The sequence below is a fragment of the Coenobita brevimanus genome, chromosome 64 (genome assembly GCF_032717465.1).
Source record: "Coenobita brevimanus isolate Jiangsu-jjx chromosome 64, ASM3271746v2, whole genome shotgun sequence".
Taxonomy (NCBI): domain Eukaryota; kingdom Metazoa; phylum Arthropoda; class Malacostraca; order Decapoda; family Coenobitidae; genus Coenobita; species Coenobita brevimanus.
The window spans coordinates 3,759,462-3,781,762 of record NC_137017.1 but is presented as its reverse complement, the minus strand read 5'-3'; the positions used below and the strand labels follow the sequence as shown (position 1 = coordinate 3,781,762).

Here is a 22,301-nt window from a genome sequence, read left to right as displayed (position 1 = left end):
GTGAGTTCATCGAGGCCCTATGCATCCCCGAGGGTGCCACAGGAAATGATTGATTGATATATATACATATATATATATATATATATATATATATATATATATATATACTGTATATATATATACAGATATATATATATATATATATATATATATATATATATATATATACATATATATAGAGAGATAAGTATAGATATAAATATAGTATGTATACATATATTCATCATCATCATCATCATCTGGACCTCCTTTCCCACCCTAAGGCAGGGTGAGAAGTAGCTACATCCGGACAGCCCAAATTTGCTCAGTCCAATGGGCCACACTTCCATTCACTCACCACTCAAGCCCCTGGAATCCTGGCTCTATCTGATAAACCAAAAACTTTCACCACATTCTGTAGCTGTCATGTTTGAAAGGGGTGCCAAACCCTGATCATGCACTTCTTCTCACAACATTCATCCAGCCAGCTCGATCTCTTGTCAGTTCCCTAGCCTCACCGACTTCCATATCTATCTTCCTCATACACTCATCCCCCATATCCCTCCACCTTCTCCTTGGCCTACCTCGCCTCCTCCCTCCTTCAGATTTGCTCAGATATACCTCTTTGTTTGGTAGTCAATGCTGAAAAAACAAAAGTGATGATATCTAGGGCTGGTGGCAGTACTGTTAAAGCAGAATTGTGGCCATGTGCAGTTTGCCACAAGGGTGTGGGAAGTAATTCCATCTTCCGCTGTGTTTGTGATAAGTGGGTGCAAAAGAGATGTAGTGGTATTAAAGGTAGGATGAGATATAATGCTGCTTTGATGTGTGTAGTATGTTGGGGGAGCAGGTAGAGGCTGTCAGGTGTGAAAGGGCAGATCTTGCTGGAGAGTTTCCTGAATGTGTGGAAGAGTGTTGTTATTTGGAAGACATGTTATGTGCTGCAGGTGGCACTGGAGCTAATTGTGTGGCCAGGGTAAGGAGCATTTTGTGTGTGTGTGTGTGTGTGTGTGTGTGTGTGTGTGTGTGTGTGTGTGTGTGTGTGTGTGTCTGTGACTCTGGGCATATGCTTCACAGCCTGCTCCCAAGGCCCAGTAGTCCTCCTACATACCACACACCTCTACATGTCACAATTTCAGCACTAACACCCACCGTCCATATTGAATAAATGCTAGGGCTGTCTCATACAGTACTGGTGTACTGTTATTAGCAAGGGCATTTTTACATATCAGCGGGTCTTCTGGTAGATCAGTAAAGTCTGATTTAATTAAATTCAAATCCTTAAACTGTTCCCTGCCCCAGCGGGGATTTGAACTGGGTGCGGTAAGACTGCAGGCCACCACTCTACCGATTAAGCCACCACCTCCCCCAAGCTGGAAGATGTTCAGGGAGCTGTTGCCTCTCTAACACTGAGATGGCTTTCCCTCCATGCCAAGGGATCTTTGTAAGGAGAATATGTTAGGACTGTAATGATGACTGGTAATGAGACCTGGGCAGTAAAGGAAAAGGATATTCATACGCTTAAACGAAGAAAAATGACAATGATTAGATGGATGTGCAGTGGATCCTTCACTTCAAGGCCTGGGGGGACTAGGACTGCAACAGAAGAATAGAGGAAAGATGGGACTTGAATGTATTCGTGTGATAAGGAGAGGTATTGAGACAGTTTGGGTATGTTGAAAGAATGAAAGATGAAAACTGGGTGCAGAAGGTGAGAGGTGTGAACGTTGGGAGTTGTGTTGTAAGAGGCAGAGAAAAAAAAAAGACCTGTGATGAGATCATAGGGGGTGACCTCAGGGATAAGGGACTGAAGAGGAAGGCTGCCAGAGATCAAGCAGCATGGAAGCCACCATTAGTGACACATGTACGCATGTTGGAGCCTTAATAAATGATACGATGAAGGCTCTAACATGTACTGTTAGATTCCCTAACTCGACAAAAAAATCAAAATCCACCCAATTCCAATGAAAAGGAAGTACCTCTGATCCCTTTGACTACAGACCCATAGCTATCACATCTTCTCTTGGTAAACTATTTGAGATTGTCATTACTAAGCATATTGTTATACATTTTAAATTCAACAACTTAATAAAAGTCGCGGTGCATGGGTCTGAAGGTGTCATTATCATACCCTGACAACCTACCAGTCAACAGTGCATCTGATTTTGTATCATATTATACACGAATCATATCATCATACACGAATATTATTATCTATCTATCTATCTATCTATTGCCAGACACCATAATCCCGTAAAGGGTGGCCATTTGACACTGAGTTAGTTGTTTTACAGGAAGGGGCACCAACCCTCCACCAACCCAATTGTTGACATGTAGGGAGCACGTATGGTTTGGTTATATGGTTACTACCCAGCGTTGTAAATGGTTTCTTGGCTTACAGGAAACCATTTGGCTTGTCACTCAATGTAAAGATACAAGAACATATAAACGAACCATACGTGTATCATGTTATACATAAAATCGGATGCTTTGCTGATGGGTAAGTTGCCACGGTATGATAACGACACCTCCAGACTCGCGCACTGTGACTATATACAGTACACCCTCGTTATATGATGCCTCGTTATAGTTCTCCTATACGATGTCAACATTTTAGTACCCTACGTTCGCTATACGATGGGAATGATTCGCCACAATGATCGATTGCTTGCGGCTCAGTCAACAGCGAACGCATGAACACAAAGCAAAAGTCCCCACACAGTCGGCGCTGGACAACACACGCTTGTCCACTCTCTCCTGCGCTCTCCCTGCGTTAACACGCACTGCTCTTGGCCTGGATATGAAGATGCTGAGAAGATTTTTCACCACGATACAGGCTGCCATTGATGATATTCAAGAAAACAACCCCAACACGGAACGAAGTGCTGCAGCTATACGAGACATAGAGAAGGGAATCAGTGTCTACAAGGAGATTTATAAAATGAAAAGGAGAGAGACTAGACAAACAAAAATCTCTAGCTTTTTCAAGGCAACGTCTGTTGATTCTGGTGAGCCATCTACGTCTGCCACATCTCCTCGACCATCCACCAGCCACCAAGCCCTGCCAAGCCAGCTAGCCCTGTCTCATTCATCAGTTCAGCCTCATCAGCCAGCCCTGCCCAGCCAGCCAATTCTGACAGTGATGAATGAGGGCTGTGAGGCCCTTACTGTCCCTTAGCCTCGGAGGGGACATCAACAACCCTTCTTGCTCCAGTAAAGGTAAGAACTACTGTATACTGTAGTTTTCATGTTTTTTCCTCTTTATTCATTATTAATATGTTGCTTTCAATGTTTAAACATAAGGATATTTCATGCATATAGGTGCTAAGGTGTGTGTGTATGTGAGAGTTTTGGTAGGTCTGGGAACGTATCCCCATTGACTCCATGTTATAATGGGCTCGCTATACGATGGGGTTTTCAGGAACAGATCCCTACCGTATAACGAGGGGTTACTGTACTACACAATAGTGACAGAGAGTATAGTTTTTGCCATGAAAGATCCACAGTTGATATACTCATCTTCAATTGATCAATATGGCGAAACCTATACATTAGTCCTTGACATCTCTAAAACCTTGACAGAATGCGGTATCATTCCCTGTTATCCAAACTCTCTTGCTAGAGCTTATCATCTTCTGTCTCATTGATTTCCTCACATTTCAGCAATACAAAGATGAAAGGGAGATGATGTGTATTCCAATTTCCACTCAATGCTTGTGTGCCATAAGGATCAGTCCAGATCCAACCCAGTTCCTCATTTATATTAATGATCACATCTGTCACCCATAAGTCCATTCATTCATAAGCAGAAGACTCAACACTTCACACTTAAAACACCTATTCTCAAAGTTTGATATCTCAAACTCCCACCTTGGCACAGCAACCTACATAAATTAAGACATATCTGAGGCCACTGAATGGGGGACAAAATATCACAAAATATCGCTATCTCATTTAATGCTAAGAAACCCAAATATATCCAGTTTACTAATGGACAGATTGCCTGATTTCTATAATAACTTTAATGCAACCAATATTCCTATCTCTAATAGTGCAGTATTGAGATTCTCAATAGGACCTCTCATGTTTGATCACTTGCTAAAACTGTCTCAAGATAAACTTGGATTACTGTCCAGATTCAGTAACGTCTTCACTGAAGAACAGTTAGCTATAGGTTACAAGTCATATCTGTTCTTAGCTCAAACACTGCTCACCTTTGTGCAGTGGATAAGGAGAGATTGCATTAACACAAATGTACCAAATTCAGAACAATGTTATAACAATAATTAATAACCCAGCAATTATAAATGAACTATTTCCCCTACAATTAAGACAATATTACCTCCCTTGCATTATTTTACAGATACTTTCATGGCCAAGATTCAGATGAAGCAGCATCCATTTATTACCTCCCTTGCAATATTTTACACATACTTTTAAGCCCAATGCTCAGAAGAAGTAGCATCCATTGTGTCACCTATCCACACCTTCCCCCCTGTTACATGGGCATCTGATAGCATCAATGATTTGAATGTCACACTGCCATATTGCAGAACGTCAGTCTATTAGAATTTCTTTATTACCTGAACTACTACTCTTTGGAACTTGCTTCCTCAGATTAGTTTCCCCCCCAGGTTTCAACCAACAGCAGTTCAAGTCCAACTGTTACAGACTGTTGTAACCTGGTGTACATTTTTTTTTTTTCCTTCCTGATTTTCTTGTAATAAAATCAAGTTGGGCATAGCAACAATAATATGGTACTCCCTTCAACAATATTACATGGTTCCCCTACTCACACTGCTACCACCCAATATATCTGGGCAAGTTTCACTTATAATTTATGACAGGTGCAAACAAAGGCTGCTTTAACTGATGCTCAAACTTCTGGGTAAAAAGCACTATTAAAATATACATTTCACAGTTTTATACTGTAATAAAAAATTAACTTGGCAGCAGTTCATAATTCTACTGTGCACCTTTGAAAGGAGGGTGCCTGTAAATAAGGCATACAGTACAACACTATTAAGCTTCCTGCAACTCTTAATCATGCATCAAATAAATATTTTATACCACAGTGGCATACGTACAGTGCCCTCCCGCAGTGAACGAGTTTATGGGCGGCAGACGAGCTCATTCACTGCGAATTCGTTTACTGTGAACAACATATCTTATGGGAAAATTAGCATATGGGCAGCACCACTTCCTCAAAGTGCACTTTTTGAGCCACAGAGATGTGCTAAAGGGCACATTTCAAACACATACAGTACAGATATACTGTATAAAATATAAAACACATGGCAGTCCTCACTGGCTTGAATACAGGTGGTTCCGAGGCAGGGAGATACACTTAGGGTGTCCGCGCCACATCACCTTCCACTTCCTCATTCCTATCACCAGTCTCACCCTCATCACCTGACTGAACCACTTCCCCACGTGCCTCTACCTCATTCACCTCTCCCATAAAATCTTCAAAGTCCAAAGATGACACCACTAACATCACATCATCACTGTCTTCCCCAGGAAGTGTAGCAGATGATGTAGAGGCCAATAGCTCCTATTGTTCTTGAGTTCGGTAGTAGCGTGTGATGAGTGTTTGTTTTATGCTGACTTCCATAATGTGCCTTTCAATGCAATAACGAAAAGTGGTTTCTACTTCACTGAGCACTTCCCATGTCCTAAGGTAGCTGGTTTCATTTGCCTTAACCCCTTAACCACGGGGCGTCACTTTCGTGATGCTTGGGAGCAAGGGATCATACCGCGGGGCTACTTTTGCGATTCTGTGTTATTTTGAATTCCCCTGGGCTTTCAAGTGGTAGCTTGTATCATCTATCAGTACTGCCAATGTCTAACACTAGTCAGCACTCCTAATCTCATCTGTACTCCCATCCATTGTTGACAATTTAGCCATTTCTCCACGTTCTTGACTCCCCTCCCTACCTTCCCTCCATTACCCTCTCCTCTCGCCTGCCCGGCCGTGCTATGCTAAGTATATCTTCCCTGGAATTTTCCACTGATTTCATCCATTGAAATAAGCCCTATGCCCTGTTCTTATACCAAATAATATATACCAAAAAGAAATAAGGTAAGTGAGAGTGCCATACACCTGGAATTGGCTAATTATCACCTGACAACACCTCACGTGCACTCGTTCGCTAAGTTTCGCTGTTTATTTCCCCTTGAAATATGCTGTATAATCTATTCTCGTACTAAAAATATATATAAGGAGGGAAGGGAGAAGCCTAAGTGATATTTACATTCACCTGGAACTACCTAATTTATAATGTACTGTCTAGATTTCCTGCCAATCATTTCACTGCTATATATTAGCAGCTGTCAAGGGGCTGACGTTGACAGTAATGCATTTCCCTAGGTAGGCCACCCCGGCCCATCCCTATCAGTTCACTGTCATCTTCCAAGGTGAAGGTACGTCTGTTTGCTCCTGCTAACTTCTGCCAATTTTTTAGCCCCATGCAAAGGGCCCTGTGACCTTTACCCCCTACTAAACCTCGTGTGGAAAGAGGTAAAGGGTTGACAATTGCAAGAGAGTGACTACGATCTTTCTGTTGAGTAAAACAGAGCAAGTGGAATTGTAAATAATGTGTAAACAGCAAGTGAAAGTAATGAATGTAAATATAAGTGAACAGTGGAAAATAGTTTTAAAAGTTACTTCAAGTAACAGTGCATAACACAGTGTAAATAAAATAGAAATGTAAATAACGTAAATAAAACAGAGAACGTAAATAGAAATGTAAATGAGTAGTATTATAAGAATACGAGTAAATATACTAGGAGTAATGAAAGTGAAAGTTTCACTCTAGCATGTATGAATACTATGAGTTATGAGAGTGAAGGTGAAAGTGACATTCACTCTCAAAGCTAGTGTACAGGACGAGAAAATGAATGCTACGTATTTTACAGAAAGAAATTGAATGCCTACAGTGACAATAAACTACAGTACTATTACTGAAGGAAACTTATGGATAAAGACTGTAGATATATATAAGTGTCATATAGTAATAGAAATATAAACTGTGAGAGTTTTTATGAATAATAAATGACAACACCAGTGGCGAACTAGCGCAAGTGGGAAGGTCATACGCCCTCGTAATTTTCATTGCTTTCACAGTGTTTTTTTTTTTGGAATATGGATTCCAAAATATTTGAGAATCATAGAATAGTGTTTCTAGTGATAATATCAGGCTGTAGTAATCATATTACGGGTTGTCGGGAAGTGTAAAGTGGAGACTTCGTTACCCAACTTCAGAGGTCTCCACAAGTCCTACGGTACTCAACAAAGGCTCAACAAACACCCCAGGAGAAAGCTGAAGGTATGTGCCATAAGCATATGTGATTTTAATATTCTAGGACTAATAACTGATTTTTGGCAAATATTTTTAGAGAGTCTGTCGGAGTGCGAATATACCCGCAGGTGCCGCAAGAAAAGCAAATCAAGCCCGTGGTTAAAGGGTTAACAAGATGTCAGAACATCCACTGCTGGTAGAATTTTACTGATCTTTGACATAAGCAAATCTTCGTCCTCCATTGAATTCTGCTCAACAGGTTGCTCAGATCTGACCTTTTGTGCAGCATCTACTGGGGGGTAGGGAGGTTGTTCAATATGGGAGACGGCGGTTATGGCCTACTCTTTTCCCCGATTTCGTTCACTTGGGTTGAACTAGTTCATTATGGAATTGTGGACCTGATTACTCCCTGCTCGTTCACTAGGCGAATCGTTTACTCTGAATACTTTCACTGTGCGAGGGCACCGTACTTGCTTACACATTTTTATATCTCAGTTAATTAAATCACATCCTCTGCATTAATATAATAACCCCTTCTACCAGATTTTTTTTTTTTTCTTGTTACCTTTACATGATTTACTGGTAGTTAAGCTGAGAATATCCACTCATAGTGACTCTGGGTTAATAACAGTCCTCATTAACCCCTTCACAATCTGAATACTCTCTCTCAGCTGAATTAAGCATCTGTATATGGCAAAAACCTAATAAAAATGCATCACTGGACTGACAGGGCTAAAGCTTCTGATCTGTATAGTTCCCATAAACATACCTGATGTGATAGCTGCCTGCTTTGGAACATCAATGGCTATTTCCTTCAGACTTTGTACATATTTTACTCTATCCAACACAGGTATGAGTAAGTTTATTCCTGGCTCCAATACTCTGTGAAACTTTCCCATGCGTTCTACAACCCAAGCCTGTTAAAGAAAAGGCACAGATAAGGATAAGATTATTACCAGCACTGTTCAAAACTTTTGTATTATACAGGTATGTTAAAATGAGTATAGTAATATATAATGTAATTAAATAATTACTGTGGTATGCTGGAAAAAGACCATAGGATGTCAGAACAGCAGCCATAATACAGAAAAAAAGCAGGTTATGGTATATAATAGTGTGGTGATATTTATTTTCAAATTTAAAAAAAATTCACTTCACCCTATGCTCTGTCACTTTGGAGGTACTGTATACAAGGAAGTGACTTCAAGCTGCTTACAATATGACAGGCATTAGAAGATGCAACAAAAATAATTTCAGATTCAGGGATATAAGGAATAGGAACATTACTTCTTGACTATAATTATTATGTGGAAACACCCCAACAGATGTTCCTACACCCTGAAAATGAGGCCAAAGGAAACTCAAGCTCACCACAATCTTCTAAGGAACATATCATAAGCAACACAGTATTTTATTGGTTCATCCTTTATTGCCAAAACAGGAGCACAGGGGTTCAAGGGTTAGTTGATGCAGTCCAGAGATTTATGGTGAGAGTTACCAGCAGCTTACCATGAGAGGCATTCTGGTGAGCAATAAACTCTGACTACCCCACAAATTAAACTGATATGGATTACCACCAGCTGGAGCAACTTAAAGCCCGTCACATACAAACGACTCAAGGGTCGACCACGGTGCGACTCAACATCGTAACGCAATTTTTCATTGATCGTCCCTTGACTCACGGACAAAGCCCGGACTCTTTAGGGCGCTCACGAGCCGCTGGGGCGACTTGTTGGGCCTCACGACTTGCCAAAAGTCGTGTCACAGTTGAGTTGCAGTCGGGAGTGTCATACGACGGTCATGAAGCAGTCTTAGCTCAATTGGATGCATCGTGATGCAGTCGTTGCATGTCGTGATGCTGTTGCCGACAAAAAACTTTTATGACTGTGTGTCCCTCATCAACTGACTAGAAACAGGAGAGCTCCATGGTGATGCTCTGGGTTTCACTGGTGGTCCAGGTGTGATGCCCCGCCCCACACTGAGTGTCACTGGTGGTCTAGGTGTGATGCCCCGCCCCATGCTGGGTGTCATTGGTGGTCTAGGTGTGATGCCCCGCCTCACACTGGGTGTCACTGATAGTTCAGGTGTGATGCCCTGCCCCATGGGTCGGTCGTGGGGGGGTCGGGGTGCATTCCCCAAATGCGTCACGAAGTTGTCTTGCGTTCGTGGGCGGTTGTGTCGTGGTCGTGGCCGACAAAAATTCGTTAAATTTCAAATCTGAAGACTCGTAGCTCCGTCTCCTCATGGTCGCTGCGCAAGCTTGTCGTGTTCTTGAGGACGTCACGACCGGTTGTGAGGCAGTCCTGACTCAGTCGTTAGGAAGTCATGAGTAGAGAAGATTCGGGGCCAGTCGGGAGGCGTGGGAGCCAACTAGGACACGACCTTGAGTCGTGCCGCGGCCAGCCCTTGAGCCACGTACGTGTGACTGGGGCTTAACTCAGTAGGAGGCCAAGTGTACATTTGTTGGCTATATGATTACCACCTGTTTTTAAAAATAATTTCCTGTATTACACAAGGCAATGCAATTAATTACTAGACACCATTCCATGGTTTAGCTTTTTGATCCCCCTAATTCTTAATTACTGAATGTGTATGGCATGATCAATGATCCTAGTGAGGCGTACATTTAAACATCAACGACTTTTTAACACAATTTGCCAGATAACGTCACAAAAATTACTTCAAATCCTATAGGATATAGGCAACACATAATGTAAGGGAAAACAGTACCCAGGATTGTGAATATACAGTAAAAAGCTTGCAAAAATTCTGGAGATGGAATAACATGGAGCTGTTAGTGACCGCACCATGAAAGATAAGCTGAAGGTGTCCACACAGCTTACACAGTCAACTATGAACAAAAAACTACACCTAGTGGTTCCTTTACCATGCATATTTAGTCTCAGTGAAAATACTGGGAAGGCTTCTCTGTCTTTTGGAGTAATTTCTAAAGTTACAACACCAATCATCCAGGATTTGCCACTACAGTATGTCCTAGATGACTCTCCTGCTACTTAAAATACTGTCATAATATACTTCAAATCTTTACCTAAATATATCATCTTAGAACAAAAAATACCGTACAGTAACACTGTAGAAGACAGCCTTCTTACCTCTTGCTGTGGTACAAAGAGAATTACTGTGTTGAGAGGAAGGTGCGAGCGCCATCTTGCTGAATCCACTGTTGGGCGCCTTGGTACTTGCTGTAAGGCATGGAACATTTCAAATAAAATAACTGGGAGAGTGAATGATACAATAAATGAAAGTTCAGTCTGAATGATACTTGAAATAAGGCTGTATCACTTCATCAAAGCTACTCAGTGTGTACATTAAAGTATACAGATGAGGTGCTGAAAGAGGTGAAAGCAATAACATACAGGTATGAAGGGGTGGTTCTGAAGAAAGGATATTCTGATTGGTATAGTATCTGTTTATATATAATGCACTGTTTACTGGAAAGGAAACTTAATGGTGGAAGATGCAATACTGTTTGGAAATGAATGGAAAACTGAAACGTCTGGCAGAGAATTCAGCAATGCATGTGAAGGACAAATTCAGTCCTGTGATGATACCAGGCTACTGTACTCAAGAACAATAAAAATATTAGGTTACAGCCAGAACAAAATAATGATAGTAAAGTAAATATTTCTGGGACTGTCTATGAATTATAGCTATATACTGCACTAATTGTGATGAGTTTGTGGGTAAGGTTCATCATCACCATCTTCTCACCCCTCAATTCCACCAAAAAGATCAAGTGAGGTAGAGTCCTGAAATGAAGGATGAGAATGCATAAACCATACAGCAGGACCCACATCTTTGAAGCCTTCACTATCTTGGCTCCATGTACAGGCAAAAATATGCATGTATCTTTCTGCATTTTTTACTTTTCAATCTACTTCAGAAACAGCCTGTAGGGCAATAATTCTTTTGAAAACCATGTTATAAAAGGAGCATATCATTGCCATGTGCATCACCATACATGTTTCATTAAACCAATTATCACTTACCAGACACTCTGATATCCAATTTCAGATGTTACAGAAAATGTAGAGATTTCAGTTACAAATACTTTCTTCATTGCATTATGCAAAATAAAGTTTTGAGATAGCCTGGTTTCTATATGATTATCTATATAACATGGGAAACTGGGTGATCACAAGATATATATACCGGTATATACAGTAAAAGTCCGCCAATAATCCGAAAATCTCAATACTTCGAATTTGCCAAGGCGAAATTTTTCTATTTTTTCTGAGCTTTTTCAAAATTTTCTGGGCATTATCTAAGGATTTATCTGGCTTAGACTTGCCCTTGGACTTGGATGTACCTGCCTGCAACTATTCACCTACACTTCTATGCATTTCCAGTGAGTGATACAATAACCCATATCATTTTAAGTGTTTATTAAATGATCATGTACATATTTCTGACGTTTTCAGAGGTCCCTCCCAATAGTCCAAAAAAAACAATAGTCTGAAAGACCCTCAGTCCCCTGCCATTCGGATTACAGGACTTTTACTGTGTGTGTGTGTGTGTGTGTGTGTGTGTGTGTGTGTGTGTGTGTATGTATATATATATATATATATATATATATATATATATATATATATATATATATATATATATATATATATATATATATATATATATATGTTAGAGTTGGTATCACAATACTGTCATGCAGTGTATATATATATATATATATATATATATATATATATATCATTATCATCATCATCATCAGCCATTGAGGTCCACTGCAGGACCGGCCTATCCCTACCGAAGCAGGGACGATACAGCTAATGTATCTCTACCCAGTGGCTTAGGCTGTCTGGTAGAGACTGTATGTAGGGTGAGAAGTGCTTGTGAGTGTGATTGTAGTGTTGTAGTGGCTTTGGATGTGTGTGTAGTCTGTGAACCAAGTGTAATCAGACCGCCTTAAGCCGACTGGGTGCAAGCATACTAGTATGCGACACTGGTTCAACCACAGCACCCCTTGTGTCCGCCAAAGTGGTCAGTGGCTCGGTGAAAGCTTCCCAAAGTTTTTACAACTCTGGCGAGGAGGCGAACCCCCGCCCACCAGCGTGCGAGATGCACACTCTACCACAGAGGCTCCATATATATATAAATGCAGTATACACACACACACACATATATATATATATATATATATATATATATATATATATATACAACTAACTCAAAAAACAAACAATAAGCCTCGGACAAGGACTGACCAAACGATGACGACCAAGGACCGGACAAAGGACATGGTTATCGGAATGTGGAATGTAAGGGGAGCGAATGATGAGGTGAAAGAGAGAGAGATTGTCCAGGTGCTTGAGGGTGCGAAAGTGGATGTATGTGGAATAACTGAAACAAAATGGAGAGGAGAAAGTATGAGAGAATGGGAGTATGGATGCGGTATATGTGCAGGAGTAGGTGAGAATGAGAGGGCAAAGGAAGGAGTATGTATAGTTGTGAGTAAAAGATGGAAGAAGAGCATAAGACAGTATGGATCAGTTGGGTCAAGGATTGTGTGGGTAAAGTTGAAAGTTGGAATACAAATGTGGGTGATTGTGTGTGTGTGTATGCGCCAACGCAAGATCGTGCTAGAAGAGTGAGAGAAGAGTTCTGGACAAATGTAGAAGTGTGCATGGAAAAGTTTGGAAGGAATGAGAGAGTGTTTTTGATTGGTGATATGAATGGTAAAGTTGAGAATGTGAAGGTGGATGGAATAGTTGGTGAGTGAGGTGTGCCAGCTGAGATAGATGAGAATGGGAGTGCATTAGTGGACATTTGTGCTGGGAGGGGGTTGGTGATAGCCAATACTCTCTTCAGGCATAAAATAATCCACAGGTATACAAGGCAAGTGATGAGAAGGGTGGGTGGTGAACTGAATGAAAGGAAGGCAATGATTGATTATGTGTGTGTGGATGAAAGGATGCGAAGATGTGTTATGGACGCAAGAGCTTATAGAGGTTGGGGGAGTGGACTTTCTGACCACTACTTGGTGGTGGACAGAATTAGGATTCAAGTAAGATGGAGGAATAGAAGATGGGAAAGACGAGAGGAAGGAGTAGTTCCAAGGAGAGTGGAAAGGTTACAAGAGGATGAGAAAAAGGCAGAGTATAAGAGAGAAGTGGAGGAACAATTGGGCAAATATGAATTGGAGCAGATGGGAGACGTGGAAGGTGTGTGTAGGATATTTACGGAAGAAGTATGTGCAGCATGTGATGTGGTGTGTGGAAGGAAGAGAAGACGGAGGGGGGTGCAAGGAACAGCGTGGTGGACTGAAGAGGTGAGACAGGCTGTGGCACAAAAGAAGAAAGCATACAATGAATGGATGAGAAATAGGGGCGTGGAAGAAGTTGAGAGGCAGAAGAGAGAGTTATACGTAGAGAGAAAGAGAGAGGTGAAAAGATTAGTAGGAGAGAGTAAGAAGAGAGTATATGAGGAATTTGGAAGGAATTTGAGTGTAAAGTGGAGGGACTGTAAGAAAATGTTCTGGAAAGAGGTGAAAAGAGTAAGACAGGGTGGAAGTGAAGTTAGCAGGGGAGTGAAAGATAAAAATGGTAGATTACTAGTGGAGAAGGGAGAAAAAGTGAGCAGATGGAGAGAACACTTTAAGGAATTGTTGAACATAGAGGATGGAAGTAATGCGAGTATAAGTGGCTGGGGAATGGCTGGGAGAAGGAGGGAGGTGAGAAGACAGGAAGAAATCAGTAGGATAGAGGTTGTGGAAGCAATGAAGAAAGTTAAATTGGGGAAAGCCCCAGGAATTGATGGAGTGTGTGGTGAAATGCTGAAGCATGGGGGAGAGATAGTAGTAGAATGGATGTGGAAGATGTGCAGATTGGCCTGGGAGGAAGGAAGAGTCCCGGAGGATTGGAAGTCAGGTATAATTATTCTCTTGTACAAAGGAAAAGGGGAAAAAGAAGTGTGTGGTAATCATAGGGGCATTTGTCTTCTTAGTGTAATAGGAAAAGTGTATGGTAGGATACTTATTGACAGAGTTAGAGAAAGAACAGAGAAATTAGTTGGAGAAGAACAGGGAGACTTTAGGAAGGGAAGAGGTTGTGTAGATCAGATATTCATTCTTAGATCTTTAGTGGAAAAGTTTCTAGAGAAGGGAAAGAAGTTGTATGCGGCCTTCATGGATTTGGAGAAAGCATATGACAGGGTGGATAGACAAGGATTGTGGAAAGTGTTAAGAATATATGGAGTAGATGGGAAGTTGTTGAATGCTGTGAAGAGTATGTATGATGGTGTGAAGGCTGCAGTGCATGTGGATGGTGAACTAAGTGAATTTTTCTCTTTGAAAGTTGGGTTGAAACAGGGATGTGTCATCTCTCCATGGTTGTTCAATCTGTAAATGGATGGGGTAATAAAAGAGGTACAAGGTAGGGTAGTGGATGTTGGAGTGGCCCTGGTGAGAGAGGATAGCGTTTGGAAACTCCCTGTACTGTTGTCTGCAGATGATACTGTGTTGTTGAGTGAAGACGAAGGGGAGCTGTAAGGCTTGGTGGATGAGTTTGGGAGAGTGTGTAAGAAACGGAATCTAAAGGTGAATGTAGGGAAGAGTAAAGTGATGGTCTTTGAGAGAGGTGAAGTCAGTGAATGTACAGCGAGGTTGGATGGTGAGGAATTGGAAAATGTGAGTACGTTTAAGTACCTGGGTAGTGTGACGAGTAAGGATGGAGGTTTGGAGGGTGAAGTGCTTGAAAGGGTACAGCAGGGAAGAAAGGTTGCTGGTTCTTTGAAAGCAGTGATAAGAAACAGAGAAGTGAGCATGGAAGTGAAAAAGTTACTACATGACAGTATTGTGATACCAACTCTAACGTATGGAAGTGAAGCTTGGACGTTGTTGGAAGGACACAAGTCAAGAGTGAGAGCAGTGGAAATGAGTTATTTAAGAGGAGCCTGTGGAGTCACATGGAGAGACAGGCTGACAAATGAGGATATAAAGGAGCGTTGTGGTGTGGATGTGGATGTGATAGGAAGCGTTATGAGGAACACACTGAGGTGGTTTGGCCATGTGGAGAGGATGGAGGGTGAATGACTGACGAAGAGAGTGTATGTGAGTGAGGTGGAGGGGGGAAGAGGGAGGGGGAGGCCAAGGATGAGATGGAGGGATGGGGTGGAGAGGTATATGAGAGAGGGGGGTGTGAGTTGGGAGCAGGGAAGTGAAATGGCGGGAGACAGGGTGACTTGGAGGCGATTTGTTTGTGGCCACCCCAAACGGGATTGAGGCGTCTGGCAATAGATAGATAGATAGATGGAATAATTTTTTTTTGGCAAATATTATTTTAAAGGACAGTGTAAAACTTTAGCACGTCAGCCAACTTCTACTCACTTTTTTTGCATTTTATTTTGTATATATTGTCTTTTTGGACAATGTACGACAGAACAAAACTCTTCATCTTCAAAATGAGACCAAAGTGGCCTTTCTATGATGAATAGTAACTTTCCTACGACCGTTAGAAGTAAAATATCTCTACGCGACTTCTGAAACCTCTTGAGCGAGAGTTATGCGCACAGCCAGAATTTACGCTCCTCCCTTCACAGGATAGGGATAATAGTATTATTTGTAATAGTTGTAATACCTAGACTTATAGTCGCACAGTGGTGCCAGAATCGAGCGACAATGCAAGGCAAACATACATCGTGTGTGTGTGTGTGTGTGTGTGTGTGTGTGTGTGTGTGTGTGTGTGTTTGTGAGAGAGAGAGTGCGAGAGTGTCTGTCTGTGAGGCAGGGTGGTGAGGTGAGCAGGCAGCCTGCCTGAAGGTCGTTGCTATGGTTACTGACCTCCCAGCACCAAGTATGACCGATTATGGAAAATTTTTCATGTAAATAGTGTTTGTGGTGGATTTTGGTCTTCTGGAAGTGTTACTGAAGTGTTATTATTGTGGAGGGCTAGTCAAAACCTTAGTTGTGTCACCAAACCTCTGCCACGCATATGGACACCGGCAAAAAAACAACAAAAATTGCCCCCATTCCCCACCTACTCACCCTCCCTACACACACTTCATGGACAATCTGATGCAATCAGCTTGAAATCGAAGGATTGTTGAGTATTATGACACCTCGTTTTTTATATTTGGTTAAGTATTAACTGAGATATGAAGGTTTAAAAATAGATGATTTTCATGATTTCTCTTGGGAATGACCAACTGTGGGAAGGGTTTGGGTAAACATCTGCTGGACAGGATGGGTTAATGAATTTGCAAGGAATTTCCCAAAAGTTTATTGTATAAATTGTCAGTATCCCTAGAATATCCTTACCGTATGTAAAATACCTCTAATGGCCAATGTTTGAATGGTATTGATGGTTAAGACTCCTTGGTTGCATTTTCACCCTGATATCTATTAAAGTAATAATGTTATTCGTTTTCATTTTTGAAGGCTCTGACATGTTTGCATGCATCGACCTTGGTCACCTAATGGCGGCTCTCCATGCTGCTCAATCTATGGCAACCTCCCTGTTCAGTTCCCTAACCCTAAGGTCACACTTAATGACCTTGTCCCAGGTCTTTTTCTGTCTACTCCTCGCAGCCTTATCCTCAATGTTAACGCATCTCACTTTCTGCACCCAGTTATCATCCCCCATCCTTTCCACATGCCCAAACCATCTCAGTCTACCTCTCATCACAACACCAATACACTCCAGTCCCATCCTACCTCTCAACTCTTCCATCGTAAACCTAGCCCCCCATGCTGTGCACTCAGGGAGGCACTGCACAGCCACCTACTCATTGTTATTTCTGTATGTTTGAGTCTGTGAATATCCTTTTCTTTTGCTGCCCAGGTCTCACTACCATACAGCATCACATTTATGACATATGCAGCATACAAAGATCCCTTAGCACACAGGGAGAGCCCTCTCAGTGTCAGGAGAGGCAACAGCTCCCTGAACTTCTTCCAGCCACTTCTCACCATAGCCACAGAAGCAGTTCCAGCCCGACCTCCAGCATATAATATGTCTCCCAAATGACAAAACTCATCCACGCACTCAAGAGACTCGCCAGCAAGTTCAATCCTTTCACACCTGACAATCTTCACCTGGTCTCCCTGACACACTGCACACAAAATCAGCATTATCTCGCAGTCTACATCTAATGCAGCTACATCTCTTAGCCTATGCACCTACCTATCACAAACACTGTACAAGATGGAATTTACTTCCCACACCCTTGTGGCGAATAGATATCATCACTTTTGTTTTATCTTCATTTTCTCTTGTGCCCCATACTATCACTCTATTTCCTAAATCTTTCCTCTGCCTCCCCTTCATTCTCTGCAATCAACACCAAATCATCAGCATACAGCATCTACCACAGGAGTCCATTTCTGAAGTCACGTGAGAGGGCATCAAGTACCACGATAAACAACAAGGGACTCAAAACTGACCCTTGGTGCACACCAACATTCACAGAAAACTCATCATTCAAATCTCCATTTACTCTTATACCTGGTTGCGAGCACCCACATACATGGCCATAACCACCCTAACCAGCCACTCCTCCATCCCAAGCTTTCCTTCACCACCTCTCTAAGGACTCTGTCAAAGGCCTTCTCCAAATCAACAAAAACAAAGTACAGTTCCCTTTTCTTTCCTATATATTTTGCCTGAAGCTGTCGAACAATGACTGTGGCATCAGTGGTCCCCCTGCCTCGCATAAACCCAAACTGCATCTCATCAGTATTCACTCTTTCTCTAATCATACCTTCTAGAACTCTTGCCATTATTTTCATTATCTGATCTGAAAGCTTTATACCCCTATAATTTCCCTTCCCCTTGTACACATTTACAATTACACTCTTCAGCCATTCATCTGGGACAACACACACATATATAATCATAGCTGTCAGGTTATTGACTAACCTCACTCCTATATCTCCTGAGGCCTTCATGTCAGCAGTCAACCCAGCTGCTGGAGGGTTAGGGTCTGTATTACTGTACTTGCTAGCAGCCAATACACTCCCAGTGAACCAGGCAGCTGGGGTACCGGTACTTTGACCTTTCGGTGAAGAGGTAGATAGCCATTTTTGCTCAGCCTGTGGGTCAGGGTCTAAATTACTCATGCATAGCTAGTAGCTTCGGAGTGATCCAGACAGCTGGGATACTTTGACCGTTTGGTGAAGGGGCAGACAACCAGTTTTGCTCAGCTGGTGGGTTGCAGTGTATTACCTGCACGTGGCCAGAGAGGCTGGCCAGCTGCCCAACTGATTTTTTGAATTTATAGGCCGCCAAACTGGCCATGTCCGAAATTTTATGTTCAGATACAGACAAAGAAATCCAGATATGGAAATAACAGAGCCAACGCCTAACGTCCTGATACAGAGCATGTCCAGATACAGAGCGTCCCTATAATCGAGTGATTACTGTACTGAAACAGGAATCATTTACCTAATTGGCACTTTTAATAGGGAAATATTATAATTTTTATCACCATATAGATTCATACACACCTAATTATCTGAAATCCAGTAAAAATCTTGAGTTTAATTTAGCTGTTAATAAAAAATCTGGACTCAGGGCAAAAACGTGGTAAAGTTAGTAGAAGTGTTTCGCCTTAAGATCAACAATTTGCCTTCACAGACAGTTTGTACCGGTATAAATACTGATTTAACATGCAAATACATTTATCTGAACTGCAAATCAATATTTATGCAAAACCGAAGTGTGTCAAGGCATGTTTGTGATCTAAAGGGGAAATACCCTCTAACTTTAGCATGTTTTTGCTCTTAATCCTGATTTTTTAAAATGAATAGTTAAATGATGCACAATTTATTTTACAGCATTTCAGATAATTAGATGTGTATGAACCTACAGTATATCGTGTAAAAATATAGCTATAACATTTTCCTATTAAAAGTGTCTATTTGTTATTTCATCACACTGTTAAGTACAGTAGGCCTACTTGAAGTATCAGTTAACTCTTGCAACAGAGAGTTGGACAAAATGGGTAAGAGTTTGCTCTTGCACCTGCCGTAATAGAGGTGGAAGCAGACAGTTCAGAACAACGACCACTGAAGGTGCAACTGAAAAAGAAATAAATATGCAACAGTAACGTATGCTGAAGACAGAGAGGCTGAAGGGAGTCAGTAAAAAAGTTAATGAGATTTACTGGCCCCCCCCCCCTTTTTTTTTTTTCTCATCAGTTTGCCTTCTGTGATGTGCACTTATTTTTTTCCCTTTATCTTAACCCATGAATAATGGGATACTGATGAAAATCAAAGGACTGAGGACAATCTGTAGCTTATATCTATCAATCTATTGCCAGACATCTTAATCTGGTAAGACACTGCCACAAACAAATCGTCTCCATGTCGCCCTGTCCCACGAAATTTCATTGCCCTGGTCCCAGCTCACACCCTCCTCTCTCATATACCTCTCCACTACATCCCTCCATCTCATCCTTGGCCTCCCCTTCCCTCTCCCCCCCTCCACCTCACTCACATACACTCTCCTCCTCTCAGTCTCTCTCTCCATCCTCTCCACACAGTCAAACCACCTTATTGTGATTCTCCTAACACTTCCTATCACATCCACATCCACACCACAATGCTTCTTCACTTCCCCATTCGTCAGTCTGTCTCTCCATGTGACTCCACAGGCTCCATTCAAATAACTCATTTCCACTGCTCTCACTCTTGACTTGTGTCCCTCCAACAAGGCCCAAGCTTCACTTCTATACGTTAGAGTTGGTATCACAAAACTGTCATGTAGTAACTTTTTCACTTCCATGCTCAGTTCCCTGTTTCTTATCACTGCTTTCAAAGAACCAGCAACCTTTCTTCCTTCTTGTACCCTTTCAAACACTTTATCCTCTAAACTTCCATCCTTACTCATCACACTACCAAAGAACTTAAATGCACTCACATTTTCCATTTCCTCCCCATCCAACATTACTGTACATTCACTGACTTCACTTCTCTCAAAGACCATAACTTTACTCTTCCCTACATTCACTTTTAGAATCTGTTTCTGACACACTCTCCTAAACTCATTAACCAAGCCTTGCAGCTCCCTTTCATCTTCACTTAACACAGTACAGTACCATCTGGAAACAACAGTACAGGGAGTTTCCAAACACTGCCCTCTCCCATTAGGGCTGCTCCAATATTCACTGCCCTGTCTTGTAAGGTACCTGTTTTATAACCCCATCCATAAACAGACTAAACAACCATGGAAACATGACACATCCCTGTTTCAGTCCAACCTTCAAAAAGAAAAATTCACTCAGTTCACTGTCCACATGCCTAGCAGCTTTAGCACCCTCATACATACTCATTACAGCATTCAACAACTTCCCATCTACTCTATATATTCTTAATACTTTCCACAATCCTTGTCTATCCACCCTGTCATCTGCTTCCTCCAAATCCATGAAGGCTGCATACAAATTCTTTCCCTTCTCTAGAAACTTTTCCATTACAGACCTAAGAAGGAAAATCTGATCTACACAACCTCTTCCCTTCCTAAAACCTCCCTGTTCTTCTCCAACTAATTCCTCTGTTACTTCCCTAACTTTGTCAATAAGTATCCTACCATATATTTTTCTATTATACTAAGAAGAGAAATGCTTCTATGATTACCACGCACTTCTTTTTCCCCTTTTCCTTTATACAGGGGAACAATTATACCTGACTTCCAATTCTCCGGGACTTTACCTTCCTCCCAGGCCAATCTACACATCTTCCACAACCATTCTACTACTATCCCTCCCTTATGCTTCAGCATTTCACCACACACTCCATCAATTCCTGGGGCTTTCCCCATTTTGACCTTCATTGCTTCCACAACTTCCCTTCTACTACCGATTTCTTCCTCTCTTCTCACATCCCTCCTTCTCCCAGCCATTCCCCAGCCACTTGTACTCGCATTACTTTCATTCTCTATGTTCAACAATTTCTTAAGGTGTTCTCTCCATAAGCTCACGTTTTCTCCCTCCTCCACTAGTACTCTACCATTTTTATATTTCACTTCTTTAACACCCTGTCTAACTCCCCTTACCTCTTTCCAAAACAAAGTTTCACCTCATGATAATATATGATTTTTCAAATATGCATTTGACAATACTGTGCCTGGCAATTAGGAGACATTCTCTATGATTTTTGTATAGCAAATGCATTTAGTAATTTAATAGTAATTTCCCCATCTTTACTTACGGAGAAATAAAAGAGTCATTATTTAACAATGGGAATTTCACAAGGGTCTCCATTACGCCAATGTAAGAAATAAACATGTGAAAACCATACTTTATAAAATCAATAAAACACCGAGAAACAGTTTGAATTCCAAACACCAAGTTACTTGGCTTAAGAATATATCAATATCCAGTAACAAAACTTGCAATACAGTATTTTAATCACGTGCATCAGTGGCAAATGTTTCAACAAATAAACTACCGTTCAAGTGTGCCGTGAAAGCCTGACAAACTGCAAAATTGCAAAGTTTCTCACCAACAGACTCCTACATGATCGCCCTGCTGCCCTGAGTGATGTAGCCAGCATTATCGCTATTACACTATTTTGTCTCTGTTCTGAGAGTATATCTTGCTTCTTGTGCTATTCTCACGGGAGGTGGTTCCATTCAGTAGTGTGTCAACATCCGTTTTGATTGGTTACGAAAAGGTTGAAACCACGTTGACCAAACAACCCATCTCTGACACAGGCAGATACATCACTCTATCTGTAGCGTTTTCCTCACGATTCCATTAGTCAAATTTTAAAACAAATTTATTATGTACTTTTACTAATGAGTAAAAAATACATTTCCCTTGCAAAATGAGTTGTTAGTGATCCATAAAAAAAAAAATACGAAGAGTGAGATTGACTTTACATAATTCTGAAACCAGAGGCATTTAAAAAAAAAAAATGAAACCTATGTGATTTTCAAATTTAACCATGCATGATTTGTAAGGGGATAAAACATACCCGTCATGAGATGATATTATTAAATTTGGGGACGCCTGGGACGGCACTTCGGATGCACTATTTTTCTTTTTGGG

The 22,301-nt window shown here is 41.3% G+C and overlaps 1 protein-coding gene across 2 annotated transcripts in view; it reads right to left on the bottom strand.

Moving 5' to 3' along the window:
- The window catches only part of Stoml2 (stomatin like 2), a 44,075-nt gene extending 22,123 nt beyond the window's left edge, over positions 1-21,952 (bottom strand). Inside the window, exons 1-3 of one of the 2 annotated variants that reach the window (XM_080276298.1) lie at positions 21,754-21,952; positions 10,394-10,483; positions 8,050-8,197 (exon numbers count right to left, since the gene is read on the bottom strand). In XM_080276298.1, the coding sequence (XP_080132424.1) occupies positions 8,050-8,197; positions 10,394-10,483; positions 21,754-21,804 (289 nt within the window). In that variant the 5' untranslated portion in view covers positions 21,805-21,952. Of the gene's footprint in view, positions 1-8,049; positions 8,198-10,393; positions 10,484-18,169; positions 18,328-21,753 lie in introns of those variants that run through there. The other variant, XM_080276299.1, reaches the window with a different exon arrangement.
- Positions 21,953-22,301: the final 349 nt, after the last annotated feature.